We start from the raw sequence: 19,583 nt of genomic DNA, 5'->3' as shown, positions 1-19,583 counted from the left end.
TCAAGGAATGGAGGATGGTTTGGGTTTTGTTACCCATTTTCACACCTTGTGTTGGATGCTTTTGTGGACACATTCTTCCCTTTTCCTCCTCCTTAGTGCACAGCAATACCCCATAAACAGCACCTGATATCTGCTTGTGGCCATTTCACAACACATAACACACAAGTCCCTTTGCACCATCAGTGAGCTTAGCTCTGGCAAACATGGGTCAGCACATGCAGCACCCTATTGGCACGCATCAGCATGCACCTGTACCTCACGTCCTCTGAGACCGCAGGAACTGAAGGCTCTCTTCTGCCCCTACTTGTCCCCACCTAAGCAGACTTGATGCCTACCTGGAGGAGAGCGTGCTGTGGCAAGTTCCTGACCCTGTCTTTCTCCTTAACCAAGAAGATTCCCCCTGCTGCTGATGTCTGTAGCTCTCCAGCGCAGAAGGATGGTGGTCAGGAAAAGGAGAGGTGTTGCACAACCTTCTGTACCTCTTTGCGCCTGGCTGCATTCTCCCCCAGACAACCCCTGGTATCTCTCCAGCACTAAACTCAGTCTGTGGACTAAATTATACCAGTGTAAGTGCTGCCTGGCCATTGCTTGCCCTGGATTTGCTGCCCACTGTGAASTGGGGAGGTAGGCTAATGCCAGATCTCTTCTGAGCCAGCAATGTCCAACTCACCCTTCAGTTCTTCTTTTGTGAACATCAGTAATTTTTCCAGGACTTCAGCAGAATTCCCATATCTAAACAAAGGGCTAACTAGGAAACCAAGGGTTTATGCAGCCTCTGATTCTTGGCTGTGAGATAGAAACACAAGAATCTCTGATATAATGAGTCAGATTCTCATTTCTGTTAATAACCCACAGCACTGTTCTGGCAATGTAATTTAGCAATAAATCAAACATGAACTCATTCCCATTTGGAAGCTCTTCTACACTGCCAGAATACTGCTAAGAGGTGGAGCCTTAGGATAAATATGAATCTGGCCTATAGAGCTTTTTTCTACATGTTACCCCTCCAAGGGAGCCATCATCACTGGGATTCACTGAAAAGGTATGTTTGCTTCATCCCTCCATCTGGCAGGTCATGAAAGCTGCCTTGTGAGCCGGCAATATCAAAATATCATAGAAAAACATGGATGGAAATCCTTAGTCTGCTCCCAGTGCTGAAAGAGCTAATGAATCACTCCTGGAGTAGTCTTGACAGGCATTTGTCTGGCCTGTTCTTAAAGATCTTAAGTGATGGAGGGGCCATGCACTCTGCACACTATCTAGTCCAGAGCTTAGCTATCCTTACCATTGATGTCTACCATCAGGCTTTTTTGCTGATAATTAAGACCATGATGTCTTGTCCTAGTTGTTAGAAGCATGTAAAACAGATTATTCCCTCCCTTTTTACAGAAGTCTTGCTGTATTTGAGGAATGCCACCTTGTCCCCTCTTGGTGTTCTCTTTTTTACATTGAAGAACACTGACTATTTCAGTTTTTCACCAAAAGTCATGTTTTTAGCTCCTGAAATCTGAATAAAAGTAAATGGGAACCCCAGGAATGTAACTGCAATTAGGATTTGAATGCACTTTTGACAGTCTCAGTTGTGCTGTGAAATTCCTGTCCTTCTGCACTTCTTCCTCACTAATACATGCAAAACATATCGCTTGCTGTTGCTGTTGGAAACAGACTGGAGAGTTCTGTGAGAGCCAGAATAATTCAAATGTGGTCTATAGCTTTGCTCTTCCCATTCTGGTTAAAATCAATGGAAAGACGCCCACTGACTTCAGCAGGAACTGGATTGCAATCCAAACATGAATCAGGAACCTCTATAGATGTAATGAAGAGATACGGCCATCRTCACGCTCAGGCGACTTTTGATGCCAGTGTGCAGTACTCTAGCTTGACACCAACCCCATGCCTATCTCATCACCATGGAAGACTGCCTGCTGGGACCCAAATTAGGTTACATTTCTCTAGTGAGGATAGAAGAAGCTGCAATCTGCTCTGTTCTACAGGCAGCTCTAGTTGTTAGTATTGCCCTCAGCTGGACAAAATATGGAGACTCACCAGTCCATTGCAGTTGCTGATGGCGACCTTTGAGTTCCGGTACTGATCTTGCAAGTGGCCTGCATAGTGGCAGTCTTCATGGAAATCATGTTGCCAGTCCACACCATCTCGTTTCCAGTATTCGACAGTGAAGTGCTCAGCCAGCAGGTTGGAGTGCAGTGTCAAGTTGAGGAGGAACTGGGTTCGATGAGCAGAGACCTTGTAGAAGACCTGTTGCTCAGATGGCTCATAGGGCAGGGAGCCCAGACTGCGCCGAGGGCGTTGCTTCAGCTGGCTTCTCATGTCAAAGGTGAGGAAGTCACCGTTTTGATCCACTTGGATGGGGAACGCAATTTCATAGTGATCGAGGCTGGAGAGGAACTCCTCTGGGGAGGAAAAGCAAACACAGGAAGAATGACATTCTGCAAAGAGAGTCAGAGCAAAATACCCAGTAACCTAATGCAGAGCTGGCTGCATCTGAACATTACCTAAGCTCACAGCTAGCGCAAGGCGGATGAGCACTGTCCTGACACAAAGGGAATTCTGTAATTCAGTGGCCATACTGCGGGCAGACACACTCATGCCATTCACGCTCCAAACGAAAGCACATTTAACTGCATTAACAGGGCACCAATTCTCAGCTTACCCCCTTGCCACCTTGTAGGACTTATCTCCTCTGTGTCACACCAGAGCAGCCGTGTAGTTTCCCTCCATCTTGAAGAACAGACTGAGCGCACTTGTGCCTGCTTACAACAGACATCTCCTAATAAAAAAGATGGGCAGAAGGATGGACGCCCCTGAAATTATGGCACAACAGGGACATGATGCCTGTATTCCCTGCCCTGTCCAGGCTGTGTGATCCTGAGCAAGCCTCTTGGGGTATTCATGAAGGCCTTCAGCCTATGGAGGCTAATCTCTTCTTCCTCTGCAGGTGATTGCCAGGTGGACCTGCTAACTCACAGCCTTTCGATAATTCACATAGTAACGGTATTGTACTAGCCTCCCAGATCACAGCTGCATTAGTACATTAGGCACCAGTCATCCCTCAAAGATAAACCACAACAATATCCTTGCAATGACAATCTTACAATCAAACTAAAAGAGAAAAAAGGGGGAAACCAGAATTCCCCAGCTGTGCCCAAAAAGACAGCAAGAAAAGAAGTCAGGCATCCTGATTCCCCAGCCAGGTCTCTATCCACTAGACCATCCTGCCTTTCCAGCTCCCCAGGCTGGTGCTCTTTAACGTATCAGCTTGGCTTAGCACCTTCTCGAGACACTTGAGCTTTTGAGCCTGTCTTGTACCACTTAGGAAATGTGCTCTGACAATGTCACCGTCCAAAATGTCTGACTGCGCTTGCCCAGTAACACAATACCTATGGCTGTCAAAGAAATTGGCTCTCTGCAACCTCTATAGAAATTTCCCATTTTCTAATCAAATGTCAGGGATTGCCAGACTGGATCTGATCTGAGGTCAAGCTGACTCTGACAGCCTTCAGTACTGAATGCTTTAGCAGAAGATGTAAAAAATCATGCATTAGACAGAATAGCCCTCCCCAACCCCCATCACAGAGTTTTCTTCTTTGTCCCTGATGGTTGGAGGTCTGCTTATGGAGTGGGAGGGGATCTGCCCTCTTTTCATGCTGGAGGGGTCTTACTGTGTTTCTGCATCCTATTTCTTGTTGTTTCCTAAGCAAGCAGGGAGAGGTCAGGCTGCTCTGGGGTGGCTGCATTTTGCCTGGCTCCACAGCACCCATCTTCAAAGCCTTCCCAGCCATCATAAATTTGGACTCCAAATTACACTCTTACCACATGGCAGCACTGGAAAGTTTTCTTTTCCTCTAGTGTGTTTTCCAGTGTGGGATCCTGACAGAGTGGTTTCCTTGGCCACCACTAATGGGACAGTCCTTCCCACCAGCTGGGTTTAGGGATTAGCTCCCAACCTTCCAAACCATAAGCACCTCTGGCACCTATCCCTTGGCTCAACAAGCCAAAAGTAATTATTAGGGTTTTTTTTTTTTTTAAACTTCCTGTGCTTTAGCTTCTCCCACATCACACTGCCTCTTGTGTGATGCAGCCGGGCAAACAAGCGTGACTATTTGCACTTAAGCAATGACCTCAGGCTTGGAAAAACTTGCTATCGGAAGTTTTTTGTTTTTGTTTTTCTCTTTTTGCAGTCCATGCGAGCTTACAAAATAGTGACTAGGAAGGAGGTTTATGTACCCAGTGGCTAGAGAAATGCCTGGGACCCTGTACTGCTGTCTCTCATCCTGACCTGCAACATACTTCCAGGGGCAAAGAAAGTGTCCAGGGTCTGGGGTTCAGGTTGTGTGTGAGAACTAGCTTTTGCTGTAGTGCAGGCTCCATCTGCAACCTCAGGAATGTCACTCAGGAAACTGAGGCATAGGAGGAAAAAGATAAGAACGGTGCCCAGCATTGCATGAATGTCTTAAGAAGGGATGCTTCACTATGGAGACATCACAAATAGAAAAAAACAATGAAGAGAGACTTTCAACCCAAGGAAAAAGTCAGTGTCCTCTTCCAGGATTACAGCTGGCCCCTTCCTCTCCTCTAGCATTAGCGTACAGACATCCCTTTTGCTCCCTAACCCTGTGTACTCACATGGCCTGCTCTTAGCTCATGTCCACCCAACAGCATTAGAGATGTTCCCTTCTCCCTCAGCTCCTCACCCTTGCCTCAATCCTGCTCCCCATATTACAGAGCACACTAGGAGCTCCCAGCATCAAGAATGGCACTGTTTGGTCTTTTCTTCCTTGCTTGCTTGCTTGCTTGCTTCCTCCCTCCCTCCCTCCCTTCCTTTTCTTCCTTCCTTTCTTCCTTCCAGAAAATCCATCATGTTCCCTCTGCCCTCTCAGCCACTTGCTATATTAATAGACCTTGGCTTGAAATATGCAATATTGCTTTCGCTGTATCAAAAGGGTTTGCACCCGTGATAAGAAGCCTGGTGTTTCCAGACAGCTGTCAAACTGCTTCAGTGTGATGCTATAAAAAACCCTTCAGTAGGAAAACAGAGCTGCCCATGGCTGTGTGGGCTGCTGGGCATTCAGCAAGCAGCAGATCTTTCTGGGAGAGGGGACTGGAGAAAGCTGGGAATGCAGGAAGGACAGAGTGTGAGGAGTGATGTAGCTCGTCCTCCTACCTTCTCATGTAAAGGGCAAACACATCAGCAGGGGAAGGAACAGCACAGGAGGCACAGGAAGGAAAAGGGCAGAGCAGGCACAAGACAGAGCAGAAGCACAGGGAAGAAGAGAAGGAAGCTGAATGAAAAGAAGAAGAGAAGGAAGGTGAAAGCCAAAGAGGGAAGGGGGAGGTTTTTGTTTCCTCACCTTGTATGCTCTCCTCATCTCTTCTGTCATTAYGGAGCTGGTTAAAGGATGAAAAGGAAGCAAAGGTTTGCTCTGGTCTTCTCACCAGAGTGGAGAGGAGCCCCAGCTGCAGCACAGATACACAACCCACAAGGGATGTCTGGGGAAAATGCTATGGGATCCCCTGGCTCCAGTCTGCCCTGGCCTTGTGGCAGCCTCAATGCTTCCTCCATAGAGTTACATGTGAGAGGGGATTAGTGAGATTATCCTCATTTAATGCTCAGTATATCATGGAACATACGTTCTATCACTGTGGTTAAACTAAAGCACTAGAAGAAAATTTCCTGTTGATTAAAAAGCATTCAGCAATGGGGGATGGGTACTGAGTCCTTGGTTAATTGTTTCATCTGTAATTACCTGCATTGTTAAAAATTGCATAGTTTACACATGATATTATTGGCCTCTGAGGTTTGTTACAGCTTTGCTGACTTGAAGAGGCCTTCAACTTTGGGCTGCTGTCAGCCACATGGATACCTACAGCTTATGAGTAAAATACCTTCATTTTTTTCCTGCATGAAATAAATACACTGATCTGGAGTTCTGCACATGGGGCACATGAATCCTGCTCCATTGCTAATTGACTGGATCGCTTGGGCAAGTCTCCTCCACCGAAATCAGTGGCTTATTGAAAACACTGGCCTTTATTTCTCCACGCCTCCAACTGATAAGTGGAGATAACAGTATCTCACCCTCTTGAAAGGGCRTTGTGAGGATTATGTACTTACTATCTCAGCAACGTGGCAAAGCAAAGTGTTGAGCATTATTAATAGCATGGAGCCAGCCGTTCAGGAGCCTAAAAAAGGGCTCTGACAGTAAGTGGGKCCCATGGGGCAGCCTGATCCAAGGCACTGGGCACTGGGCTGGGACTGGAGAGGGGATAAGCTTCTATTCCTGGGTTGGCTACTGCCTGCCCTCACCCATGGCACCACGCTCCCAGCAGCATCACAAGCTGACCCTTGCCCATTGCTCTGCTCAGGGAAGCCAGTAAGCACAAATGAGGCTATACTAACTACACTATCAGTGAGCCCGTGGGTTTAAACTGAGCTGTATTAGAACACAGTGCAGGGACTCGGGAGCGAAGGAGGGTTTTAGCTGCTGAGAGTCCAGACAGAGGTGATTTGGCACTGAAGTTCTCATTAGTGTGGTGCTAGTGCTGCGAGTGCGGTGGTGCAGATGGAGGGAGGTGTGAAGTGACAGATGCAGGAGGCCCAGAACATTCACATCAGGAATTGCCAGAGTTATTGGCTAAAAGGATCAGAAACTGTGTTTGTTTCATATTAAAGAAAATCTGCCTGTGTAATGTTGCATGCTGCACTGTGCATGCACAGCACAGCTGTATAATTTGGTTGCCTCTTCTTTCACTCTGTGCAAGCTGCAATGCAATGATATTTCAAATTTAGCAATGATATGGTGTTCAGACCCAGGACAGCATGTAGCTTTGGACTGCCTTTGTCCCGCTTTTCAGTTCTACCTAACAAGACAACCCATAGCCAACATAACAACAGCCTGATGATGACGTGCTATGCAATGGGCTGAGTACACCATTGTCTTTGGCCCTGCTGCAATCAACCCAGGCACATAAGGTATTTCAGCATTATGTTTGTGTAAGTACACTGCTGAGGTATTAACACCATTTACAGATAAACATCTAACTTAGGAGCTCTTCATTTTTACCTCTCCTACCTTTGGGGCCTAATGCTAGCGTTCATATTGCCTCTTAAGAAATGGTCACAGAAACAAATGAGTATTAAGCAATTTAACTATTCTGTATTATCTGTCAATGTTGAATTTTCACTCTAGGCTGGCTAAGAGGCAGCCCATCTCACTTTCCAGTCAATCCATGGAATAAAATCATGTACAAAGCTGCTAATGTGCATGAGACCCCCATTCCTGCCCTCCTTGTGATAATTTGCACGTGTAGTTCTGTATTTAAACACATGCACAACAGAAACACACACACATATAAAGGTACAAAACGCTTATGCCCAAACAGATTTGAACATATATTAATGGCAGCACTTACAGAAATGCATGCACACAAACCGCTCCTCCAGCAGCACGTCTGTCCACTCAGCTGTACCTGGATGTTTGTATGCTCCAGCAGAGACCTCCACCCCTGCACACAGACAGCTGCTCGCAAGCACAGCCGCTTGCTGCACACACACATCCCTCTTCGCAACAAAGCCTCTATTCATGCAAGGATGCTCCACCCAAGTGGAAGGGGAGCTTCCCCTGTTGCTACCACACCTCCTTCTGTTCCCTAAGCCTGTTATGTGACTCTCACCTTATTCAGACCCTGCTGCTTTGAATCCTAAGTCCTGCAAGAATTCAAGGAGCATAACATCTCAGAGTAGAACACATTGCAGGCCAAGGGACATGTGTCACACCTGCAAAATCACCAGTGGGACTTCTGCTGCAGTTCTGAGCACAGCAGAGTTCAGGGTATCTATCTCCACCTATGCCCCAAACACAGTATCACCCTAATACTTCCCGCGGGGCCAGCATTAGGGATTCTGCCAGAGGAGGCCAATGGTGCCAGCTCTTCTCCCCTCCCCACGGCAATCCCTACCTTGAGACTGGAAGGTGTAACCAGGGAAGCTGCACACAGCTGTGGTGAAGATGACAGTCCACGTGAGAAGCCTCCAAGCTATTGCCATAGTTAGCGATGCTTGTCTCAGTGCAGGGAGTATTGTACCAGCTGAAAAGGCGCTGTCCCAACATGTCTCTCTTTCGGCCACCGCTTATGTAGAGACGGGAGTCCTCGGTTGCTTCGCAGGCATCCTCAGCCACTCTGATCTCTCCCGCAAGCAGCGAGGCCGACAGTGTCTTGGCAATGCGCTGTGCCTGGGCTGACCTAATAGCGTCAACATGGGCTAATTCGAATCAACGGCCCTTGGTGGCATTGGCCCTGTGGAAGAGAGGGTGGGGGACAAGTGAGCAGGAGAGAAGGAGAGAGTGGAAACAGAAACGATGGAATAGAAGGTGCAAAGGGATAAAAACTGGGGGGGAAAGAGCAAGGAAAGCCAGAAGCTAGAGAAGGGAAGAGTGAGCATAASAGGGATGGGAAGTAAGAAATTGGAAGGGGAAGGAAGGACGGAAAGGAAGCGYAAATGCACTTAACCAAGTCAAGTCACAGCACCTGAAAGCCACGTTTAGCATCATGCCATGCCCAGGCCCTGAAAAGAGAGTGCYGTCATGCTATGGTGATCTTGGACACTGGCAGTGCTCTCCCGGGCATGAATTCTGCTTGCAGCGCAGCCCCTGCACCACTCTGCCAGCGTGAAGTGCCTTTGAGGGCTGCTCTATAACTTATACTGCTGGAGGAAAGGAGACTCAGAGTAAATGGGAACCCTTTGTCCTGCTGACAATGCCCATGAGGAAGGGCAGACCAAACAGTTACCTGATCTCTTAAAAAGGAGAATAAGAAATAAAAGCATTAACAGAGTGGTAGTGAGGGGCAGTTTGAAAATTCTCTCTATTCAAGTTTCCCCAGCTTTCAAATAGGCTTTCATGGTTATCACTATGGCAAGAGAAGGCACTTTCTCTCCAAGCAGATTGGCCAAACCTAAAAAAGTGCTTCAAAACAAAGGACCCATTCAGTGAACTTAACCTTAACCGTAGCTCTATCCACTGATAGATTGTGAGATTCCAATTGCATTTGTTATTTAAAATGATTTGCTAATTGCTTCAGTGAAATATTTTTGGCTTGCAGATAATTTCCACTCAGTCTGAGGCAATTATACAAAATTCACATAGTACTGGAAAGTTGCAAAAAGCCTGTGGTTTTTGTTTCTATCCAGCAATTAGATGATGTACGCAACTAATATGGCACATATCTAACCACCACATGGAGAATGCCAACTATCTCAACAGTGATGCTCTGCTCAAGAGCATCCCTGCAACAAAATGCAAACATGCCCACAAAGGCAGTATGGAACGGTCACAGACGCATTCGTATTAAAGTTTGATTTCAAACCGGTGACATAGCTAGCGCTTGCACAGTTCTGCTGCTGCGTGCTGGTGTCTGAGCACTGTAGGGGACGTGAAAAGGGGATGCTCCAGAGCTCACTGGGAGAGCCACTTGGGAATGAGAGGATGGTGATCTTTGCAAAGGTGTCAATAGCGATGGACCATGTGTGGCCTCATCGCAGTAAGGAAATGCTTGGAATAATGTTACCAACCATTGCTTCTCTCTTCTTGTGCGTGTTTTAAAAAGCAAAGACTAACTAATAGCTAGATTGCAGGGCAGGAGAGCTTATTCCTCCTCAGTTCTGCCATTCCCCTTGTGACCTTGGAGTAGACTGTAATATATTTCTACTTCTATTTTCCCATCTTTACTCTGCAGTTAGTGTTATTTGTGTGGTGGGGGCATGGAAGAACGCCTATCACAGGCTGGACTGCATGTCTTGTAGGTGAGGTACAATCACAGACCAGGAAGATGTTTTCTACCCAAATAATTAATCTAAATAAGTTAATGATGTTCCCCTACCACACAGAAACACCAAGAGGGTTAACTGTGTGTCTTTAGCTCATGATTCAAAGTGCCGTATTTTAAAGGTTAAGCGCAGGCAATCGGTGGCCAGGAGAACCCAGTGCTTCCCTGGAGAATGACTGTCCAAACCTCACCTTGGCCGCTTTGCTCTCCAACTGCAGATAAAYCAAAGGAGGCAAAAGCGTCGGCAGGACTCCTGCCCCGTTCCGTCATGGCATGAGGATGCCAAGCTCAGCTGCCTGGGACCCAGAGGCCCTGGGTGCTTAGCGACGCTTCTCCTTGGCTGAATCACCCCTGGGTCCATGGGCCAGGGAGGGCGAAGCGAGGGCAGTGGCATCGCACAGCCAAACGGCGGCAGGAGCTGTGAGTTGCTCCATTGCCATGCCCTTCAGGGCTGCACAAAGCAAACTGGAAAAGGGAGCAGGCAAAACAAAAGCCCGGCGTGCTGTGACGCTCTCCTAAGTCAGCATTTTTCGGAATCTATTAAAGCTCGAGATTCCAGCTTTTAAATGCTGTCACAGCTCCAAGGCTTGTGGACAGAAAGCTGCTCAGCTGAAGGATTTTTTTCTCCTGGGCTCTACATGGCTAATTTTTCTTGTTTTTCAGCTGTTGAACCAGCTTCCTCAAAGATGCTATTTCCTGCCATTCCTCCGCGTCTCCATGACCCCGAGCTGCAGCAGCCGTGACTCATGGCCTCTTATCCCCTCTGCCTGCTCTTGCCCCTCGCCTTTTGGCCCCAGCTCCTGGGTATCCAGAGGCACCGAGTGCCGGTGGGGAGCTGCAGGCATGGGGAGCCTGCAGCCCCTGGCCCCAGGGGAAGGAGGTATGTTTGCAGCACCACATGGTAGGAATTACAGCTGCAAAATTCCCGTAAACTGCGCAGGGGGAAGGGCCCCAGCTTTGATTCCTCCCTGCACATGGCAATGAAAACATCTCCCTTTTCCAACAGCGTCCAACTTCTGAGACCCAGAGAGCCCTTATCATGCAACAGAGAGACCCGCAACGCAGAAGAGAGAGGAGGGAAGCTGGAAGAACATGGACTTCCCGGTTTCTTGAATATGGATAAACTTTTCCATAACCTCAGTTTTCAAATTTTGCTTGCAGAACGACAATAATTCACAGGCATGCACTAGCGCAAGGACCCCACGACCTGTACATAGGGGCCGGCAGAACATTGGGACCTTGGGAGGCAGGCGGTCTCCGGCAGTAAGGAGGCCCAGGGTACGGGGTGACCTCTCCAGGTCTCGTGCCTGCCTCACTTGGGCTGGTTCCGATTTGCTGCCTTCCTAGGAATTCATTGTACTTGGCAGGAGCCGCCCGCGAGCTGCTAACACTCCCTGCTCCGCGTGCCAAGGTGGCTTTCGCTGTGTGAACTTGTGGGCTGAGCAGCCAGGACAAGGAGGCTCTTTGGATCCCCTGCTCCGCAGGAGCAACCGAGGCAGTAGCGATCCGGACTCCCAGAGAGCCGCAGGGAAGGGGTGAGCTAGAACCTGAGGCTGGATTTGAGGTCGCCTTTTCAGACCCCAGAAAGGCTTGAGAAGGGACATTCTGACGCTCACGCGGGAATAAAGAAAAGAAAAGAAAAGAAGAAAAAAACAGATGACAACTGTTACTAATTTCAACATCGGGTCTGCAGACAGAATTCCCTGAAAGCCTGGCTTTTTGGCTGGTGAGGCAGCTTTATGGGAAGGTAATAGGAAGCAGATGGGCCACGATYGGGGCCAAGAGGAAGGTTCAAGGTGCCTCCTAGTGCAGAGAAGAGGAACTTAAATGCTTTTAAAGATGCAGGGCCTTGCAGGTTCCAGGTTTCTCATCCAACTTTTGCAAATTATGAGCTCAGGTGTCCTTTTCCCTTTTTGAGAGAGAAATAAATACAAACACAGACTGCTGCTTCCAGCATGCCCCAGTGGGAGGAAATACTTGTGATCCACCCCCCTCCCAGCCCCCAGCCCTTCCACTGACATAGCTTCCCAATGTGCAGCGTCAGCCACTGTGAACGGTGGGAGCAGAAAGTGCCGGGAGCAGAAAATGCCAGTGGCAGCACTTGCACAGAGAAGAGCATTGCTGGCTGCTTCTATCAGCAAACTGGTTAACGAATGAATGAAAATAACTGGCCTGCTCCTACGCTGTCATCATGGTTGTCGCAACGACAACAGGGGCCCAGCCTTAAGAGGAAGGATGGTCTACTGGTTCGGGGGCTGGCCTGGGATTTATGAGACTTGGCTCTGGTTATCTACATCTTGCACCTCCTTGGGCAAGCTGGTTGAGGTCAAGCTGCACAGATCCCTAGGCACCTACAGCCCCCTGGAATACAGTGCTGTTGTGGATCTAGCCTTTCTTCTGGCCTTCTGCAAGATGGGGCTGATGGCACTTCCTAACTGCACAGGACTCTCCATAGGAACATGCAGTGCCCATGTCCTGCAGCTTGGCGAGCCTTCATCCCTAATGACCTCCTGCCTGCCTGCAATAACACAGCTGAGGTCCACCTGAGACCTCCCACAGTGAAGGCAACTACACAGCCACGGCACACAGCCTGTACAATCTCTGCATCATAGGGATTTCCATCCAATGTGATCGAAATCGGCCAACWAATTTAAAAGTTCTTGGGGGGGGGGGGGAATCACTGCAAACATACTTGTTCCACAGGCCTTATTTCCTTAGGAGACCAGGCTAAATACATTGAAGATGGCAAGACCCTTGGATACGCAGTACACCGGCTATGACAGTACCACAGCAAGGCACTTTGCAGCAGGAAAGATTCTTCACATGAAGATTTCTCAGGCCTACCCACAACTCACATGGACCCATTGCTCTGCTCAAAATGCACGGTTATTACCTCCGTTATCACAGCTGTGGTCTAAGGACATGGCCACACAGCAAAACTTGCAGTGCCTGTAGCTCACAGAGGCTGAGCCTAAAATCACCATGTTTTCTGAAGAACACCCTCCCTTTTTTCACCTGCTAGTGCTGTTGCTGCTTCACGGAGGCCCAAGAGTTTTGGGTAAAACTTGCCTGTCAGAKGCAGGCACAAATACTGCACCAAGGCAGAAGGATAACTCCATGTGGTTTCTAAGGACGGTCACAATTTCAGCTTATTTCAGCCATTCTGCTCAAAGGACACAGCTTAAATTCAACAACCGCAAATTACCATGCARCTGTCCGCTACCCAATCTGCAGGGCTGAACACGCTCTGGGACAGAGAAACAGGAACACCTGGACCATCCGTCTGATTTCCACATTCTTGCAAAAGCAAATGTGGACAGAGGTTGCTCAGATAAAGTGCAAGGCTGAGGAAATTGTTTAACTGGGGACTGGAACGTCTTGAAAGCGAAAGCTCTTGTGAGCTTTGCCAGGCAGCAGCTGAAGGAAGCCCTGCCTGGGTCTCCAGGGAGAGCCTTTTATCCACCGCTCACCGCCAGTCTCACAGCAATCCTAATCTACCAGAGAAAACCAGATCACAGGGAGGAACCTGCCCTCAAGGTCCCTCTCCCATTGCCAAAACCCTCTGTGCTGGGATTATTACTTTAACTTTGTCTCCCCTGTCCTGTGGTGAAGGTCTTTGATTTCTGCCTAGCGAGCAGCCCCCCTCTGCTCCCTACATGTCTAAAGGAAAAGCCCAAAGCCTAGAGGCAGCACATGAAGGAGGAGAGCTGATCACCTTGGCCATTTCGGACACGGCGACTGGTCTGGGATGGCCCATCACAAGAAGGATCGGGATCCCCCTCTTGTGACCGCACGCAGCTACAAGTGGAYACATATATGCGACCCAGTCATCCGGTTCCCTTTATGCAGATCGGAAAGAAACAGGTGATTCAAGGGGACAATTCAATGGCATATTTTAGAGGTCTGCTTTGGCATGAGCTGAACCTGCCATGGGGGCCCTGTGTCCACCCCAGTGAGCAGAGCGTGGGTAGTTAGTGCAGACACAGATGTCTCCTCCACATATCTGACAGCAGCTAAGAGAAACCCAGCCCAGCTGACCCGGATCAACCTTTTTGGCATAAGAAAACACATGGCCAAATAGCTCTGTCCAGATATAGAAAAAACACATACTGAAACATGGTGTCTTCAAGGAAAATTAACCTCTTTCTTGCACTTTCAACCTCCTTCTTGCACTTTCAACCAAGCCCATCAAATGTTAACTTTCACCACAGTGGATTTGCATGCTTAATTTAGCAAGCTTCTTGGTACAGCTGAGAGGAAAGGGCAATGTTTCTGGCAATCATTACTGCAGCAAAAAATCAGAGCCTCAGTCCTTTCAGCTAGGCATGGCCAGGACCTGCTTGCACTTCATGGTCAAAGGGAATCACAGAATCACAGAATCGCTGAGGTTGGAAGGTACCTCTGGAGATCATCTAGTCCAACCCCCCTGCTCAAGCAGGGTCACCTAGAGCATATTGCACAGGATTGCATCGTCACCATTGGAACGTCACCTTCTTCTCCCTCTGCTCTGTTGAGCTGCTCTGATACCAACTAGTTCTGCTCCACCGCATTTTCCTGGCCTCTCCTCACCACGAACAGCTGGGAAGGGAAGGGAAACAGGGCGTGAGGAGCTGAAGAGGAGGAAGGACCATGTAAYGAACCAGCAGGTCTCCTGTCCACAACGGTGGGGTCATGAGGAGCAAGAGGAAAGAGCTGGATGAGGGAAAGCTGCTGAAGACAAACCTTCCTCCTTTCCCTTTAAGCTGCTCCCAAATCATCTCTCACCATTTCCGCCCCTCTTGTTTTTTATCTCCTCAGACTCTGCACACCCAAAACTATCAAAACACTCAGGTTCCTCCGTCTCAGTGCTGGATTGCAAATACAGCTGTGTGTTTGCTCCCAGGCCAGAGACCATTGGCCCATTGTGTTCCCCTTTGATGGTGGGCGTTTCGTGCATGTGGAGTTATCACCTCGGCTCTCTGCAGGTCCCTTCACGTTCCCCAGGACACAGTAAACAGCAATACTCCCCCTCTGCTGTGCAACGCGGCCTCCAGCAGCGGGTGAGAGGCCGGGCAGGTGGCGAGCGTCATGCCCCCGGCAGCTCCTCTGGCTCAGAGCAAGAGACAGTCCCGACACTCCCCGCAAAATATGTGGAGAGACTGTTAAGTTGAAAACATGCTCATTTGCAGATGACGGGAGGTTTTTTGTGGTCTGTTTGCCAGCTAGGACAGTACTTCCACTGGGAGCTCATTTCTCAGCTCTAGAATGGAGTTATGGGTTAAAAACAAAAATCAGCACTAGCTAACCAGCAGCTCACTGCAAGGACCATCAGCTGAGGAATAGGAAAAATAGGTTAAAGTCTCAGATCTGTGGGACTGAAAACAAGAATTTGAACCTTAGTGAGCCTTGCTGCTCTGGCCCAGGCCTCTTTCGGGGCATGACAAGCAAAGAATTAGAAACAAACATGCAGTTAGTTAACACAGTTCACCAGAGAGCAGCAACTTCCAGCCATGGGAACTTCTTACCCTGTTACACTTCTTACACTGCTCTGCAGAGGTCATTTAGGAACCCCTCGCCATTTACCCAGTTGTTCCTGGTATCAAGTTCACCCTGGAGGAAGGACAAGAGCTTTTGTCTTCCCCTTTCTAGCTGGATGTCCACCAGGCTAAGAAGGGACCCATCTCACCACTTCAGCCCACCTTACTTGTAGGATGGGATGAAACACCTCCTAAGAAGGCCAGATGAATGGTTCTCTGGAGACACCCATCCCTGGAGATACCAGTTTGGCAGTGTTAAAATAAGATCCAGTCCAGTACAAAGGTACTCACCAGCAACGTCGGAAATCCAGACTGGAGCTACCAGTCTGAATCCAAGAAAAGAGGGATTTGAGCGTGGGTGTCAGGTCTCCCTGCTAGCAGCCTGGTACCCAGCTCCGGGTGAGCCAGAGAACACCCTCTGCCTTTGAACTAGCCCACTGCCTTGGTTGGGTCTYGCTGCTGAGCTCTGCGCCAGGCCCTCCAGTGCTCCGGCCAGGCACACCCTCGATCCCTTTGTACAAGCAAGCTTCAGAGGGTTTTGGGCTCACTCCAGGACTGTGTGGGAGTATTTTTTTTTTAAACACGAGAATTGTTTTACAGTCAATTCTCTTCAGTGCAAGCTTAGTGAGGAAAGGACTGAATTACCCACTTGCTCTCTCCAAAATCCAGTAGGATCTTTAATTTCACCACCAAAGGAGCAAAAAGGACCCATTAGAAAGCAAGGTATGACAGTGGGGAGCTGGGAGCACTGATTCCTTTCTGACACTGGCTGCTTTGCTTTCTGGAAATACTATTTGGCCCTAGAAGAATTTGGCCCTATCTGTAAAGCTGGGGTCATTTCATTTCCCCAGGTGTGGTAAAAAGCTCAGAGGTCCTCGATAGGAAAGTGTTTGAGAAGGGCCAARTCATGCCACTATTGGGGAAGGGTGATCAGGAGGGGGCAAAGAGCGGTGCGAGCCCCAGGGCTGCGCCCATGTCTACCTGCTCAACCAGGCAACTTCGGCTAGAGGTGAGATGGCTACAGAGCGACACAGAAAGCTCCTAGCCTAGGACTTATTTTGCTTTAAGGAGGCAACTCCACCAGTTCTCATGCAGGTCCACTGTCAGACAGGACTTATGCAATGGTTTGGAGCAGTTCCATGTGACCCAGACTTGCTGGCCCCCTGCCACTGCTCTCCTTGCTGGCTTCAGCCATGGACAAAACAGCAGAATTAAAAAGACGACTAAGCAGTCAGTGAAAGAAAGTGCATCTCACCTACAGCACTATGCTCCCACCAACTACCCACATGCACCACACATGTAAGTATGCACATGCTGTCCACATGCATGTTGACCAGGGCTGCAGCTGTGTGTGTGGTTGTGCAATCCACATGGGTGGATGCCACCTCCATACGAGGATACACGCTACCTGCAGGCTTGTCTGCATGTGGTACTCACATACCCTCTGCGTGCATTGCCTGCATGCTATCATGTACCATCGATACATCTGGATACTGCACGCACAAATGTGACTTTTATATCTGCCATCTCCATGTTTGTGTGAGAACCTTCCACCCTCATAAATTTTCTCTCCACATTCTTGTGCATGTACTTGTGTGGTTAGTGAACATCCAGCATTACAGGCATGGAGTACCTGAAAATCTGCTCTGGAGATCTGGTTAGGAGTCTGCCACTTGTGTGTGCACAGGCATATCAGCTGTAACACAGCTATGTGCGTGAGAGAGTGCATGCTTCATGTACACAAGCTTCAGAAAGCAAGGAAAAGTCCCTTTTCCAAGTGAATCCAGAGCTCCAAACAGCAGCTCTAGCCCTTTTACAGAACTGCCTGGGCTTTACCCCAGGTTTGTGATTGCCAGAAACCTCTTCCCCCAGAAAAACTGGACCAGCAGTCTGCTTTCCAGTTAGCAGTTCAAAGGGAGCACAGCCCTTGCATCAGCTCTCAGCCACCTAAGCTGTGCTGTGCAAGAGTGAACGGCCCCACTGTGATCCCTTGTTTTTTGGGGGTTCAGTGTCAGCATTCAATCCACATCTCCCCAGCCTCAGTGCAAGCTGCTCCTTTCCCATGGTCCTACTGCTCCTTCTGCAACAGCCAAGCAATACTGCTCTGTTGCGCTCAGTGTGTCAGGAAATTCCCCCAGACTCTCAGAAAGGACAGGGTCATTCACACCTCTGAACAGGCAGGGAAGCACACACACATCCACTGCAAGTGCTCCATGCAGCCATTTGCATCCTGGCAAGGCTTGCTCCTCCAGCAGCCTTTCAGCAGCCGTTAGGCACCCGCATATATAACCCTCACGGGGCAACACAAGGCACAGATTCCCTGGGTAACAAAAAGATGAACATCCTATTGTGTCAACACCCAGCTCCCTTCACCTGCATAACCACCCCCAGCTCTCTTTAGGAAGGATCTGGGCTATGGAAGAGGTGAGCTGTGGGTCTCAGTTTAGTAAACCACCAGGTTTACTATGGTTATATCTCACACAGACCTGTCCCATCTCACATGTTGAGTGCAGCACTCCTAAACCTGGCTCCTTCCTCAAACTGCCCTGAAGGTTTGGCCATGTCTCATGTGTCTGCAGTGCTGTACCTGCTCCAGGACCCTCCAGACCATGATGCATCTGGTCACCAGATTGAAAGTACTGTGCTAGAGGGCAGAGACCTCACTGCAGCCCGTCCCATCACCTGCCACACCAGGTACACCCACAGTACAGCGCAGGCTTATTTGCTGAAGCTAGAGAAACAAGTGAGCTCTACCAAGCTCCCTGAGGAGTACCTCCAGCAGTGTGCAGCCCCCCTGGGAAAAAGAGCATTACAGGCAACTCCTGTCACCCAGAGTGGCTGCGAGAAGCACCACGGGACCCACAGTGAACCACCAGGCCATAGCACCCCCATGGCACAGCAGCATCTAACGCTGTGTGCAGCAATAGCACAATGCGGGACAGTGGAAGGAGTGCAAGCTACAGCATCGCCCATCTCCTGCACCCCATTTAGTCTTGCCACATTGAATCAGAGAATAATTGAGGTCGAAAGGATCTTCAGATCTCTGGTCCAATTCCCTCTTTCAGAACAGGGTTAACTTTGACATTAGATCAGGTTTAGATCCTGAAACTCAGGCTATCTCACAGGATCATGTGCAGATGTGACTTGGAGTAAATGCAGTTAACTGTGGAGTGGGGCCCCGAAGCAGTAAAATGAGTCTGGACCAAGGTATCCTTTCAGAAAAGCAGAAGAAATACGTTCTTTCAGAGATGCTATTGCATCATGGAGACACAGAGAAAGGGAATCTAGTGTGAGGAGCACCAGCTGRCCAGAGAGGCAGCTTTTCCTGATCTGCTCCACCTGTCTTGCTGTCTGCTTGGCCTATGTGTTTTCAGGGCCATAGGACTAAGACTGCCCCTCTACAGATGTGCATACAGCACCCAGTCTTATAGGTTGCTAAAGTGTACAATAATGCAAACATACAGCCTAGCTTATCTCCAAGATCTCAATAGCTGCTGTTGCCCTCACATCCCAGTAGGTCTCAACCTTCCCTGTCTTCTCAAAGTGTTCATGTGCATCAGTAAATACTCCTAGCTTCATTTTACAGCGGAGGAAAMCAAGGCAAAGGGAGAATGAGTTATTTGACTATGCTTAGGCAGAAAGTCTGTGCAAGAACATGGGTGCCCCCTCACTGTGTGATCATTCTGGGGCCCCCTTTGTGCAAGACGGCATGACAAGGAGGTCCCACACACCCCAAGACACATTTCTATGGAGGAACACACTACGGAGCTCTGCAGCAGGATGAGATCTTCTTGCAGATGCTGCTGGGACTGAATTATCAGGCTATGGATTCTCTCCAGGCCTCAGAGATGTGGATGATCGGCAGATCCTCTCCAGTCTCTGGCTCCCTTAAGCGAGCTCCAAGAGATCGGCTGTGCTGAGAGCTCAGGGGACCTTTTCACTTCCCTGCAGGTTCTCTGTCCAAAGAAACATATGGCCCAGATGGTTTGGATTTGACRGGGTATGGCAGGGTGCAACAGAAAACACTCTGCATCTCACAAGCATGTGCGGCTTCCTAATGAAGAAGCTGCAACCAAAAGTCCACCAAGTACATTTATCCACACTCAGCCACAGAGGAGCTTCCTTAGTTCATGGCTAGGGAATAAAGAGCTGCTAACCCAGACAGGACTGAGCTAGTTATTTTCACTGTGGTTTTGACTGGCAAGTCACTTCTGGGTAAAATCT

General features: G+C 48.9%; 1 protein-coding gene across 1 annotated transcript in view; it reads right to left on the bottom strand.

The window, feature by feature from the left end:
* The window catches only part of ADAMTS10 (ADAM metallopeptidase with thrombospondin type 1 motif 10), a 46,633-nt gene extending 38,568 nt beyond the window's left edge, over nucleotides 1-8,065 (bottom strand). Inside the window, exons 1-2 of the mRNA XM_026078693.1 lie at nucleotides 7,978-8,065; nucleotides 2,047-2,411 (exon numbers count right to left, since the gene is read on the bottom strand). Of these exons, the coding sequence (XP_025934478.1) occupies nucleotides 2,047-2,411; nucleotides 7,978-8,065 (453 nt within the window). The remainder of the gene's footprint in view (nucleotides 1-2,046; nucleotides 2,412-7,977) is intronic.
* Between the last annotated feature and the right edge of the window lie 11,518 nt (nucleotides 8,066-19,583).

Source organism: Apteryx rowi, unplaced genomic scaffold (genome assembly GCF_003343035.1).
Source record: "Apteryx rowi isolate R43461 unplaced genomic scaffold, aptRow1 scaffold_482, whole genome shotgun sequence".
NCBI lineage: Eukaryota > Metazoa > Chordata > Aves > Apterygiformes > Apterygidae > Apteryx > Apteryx rowi.
This window is presented reverse-complemented; position numbering and strand designations above follow the sequence as displayed.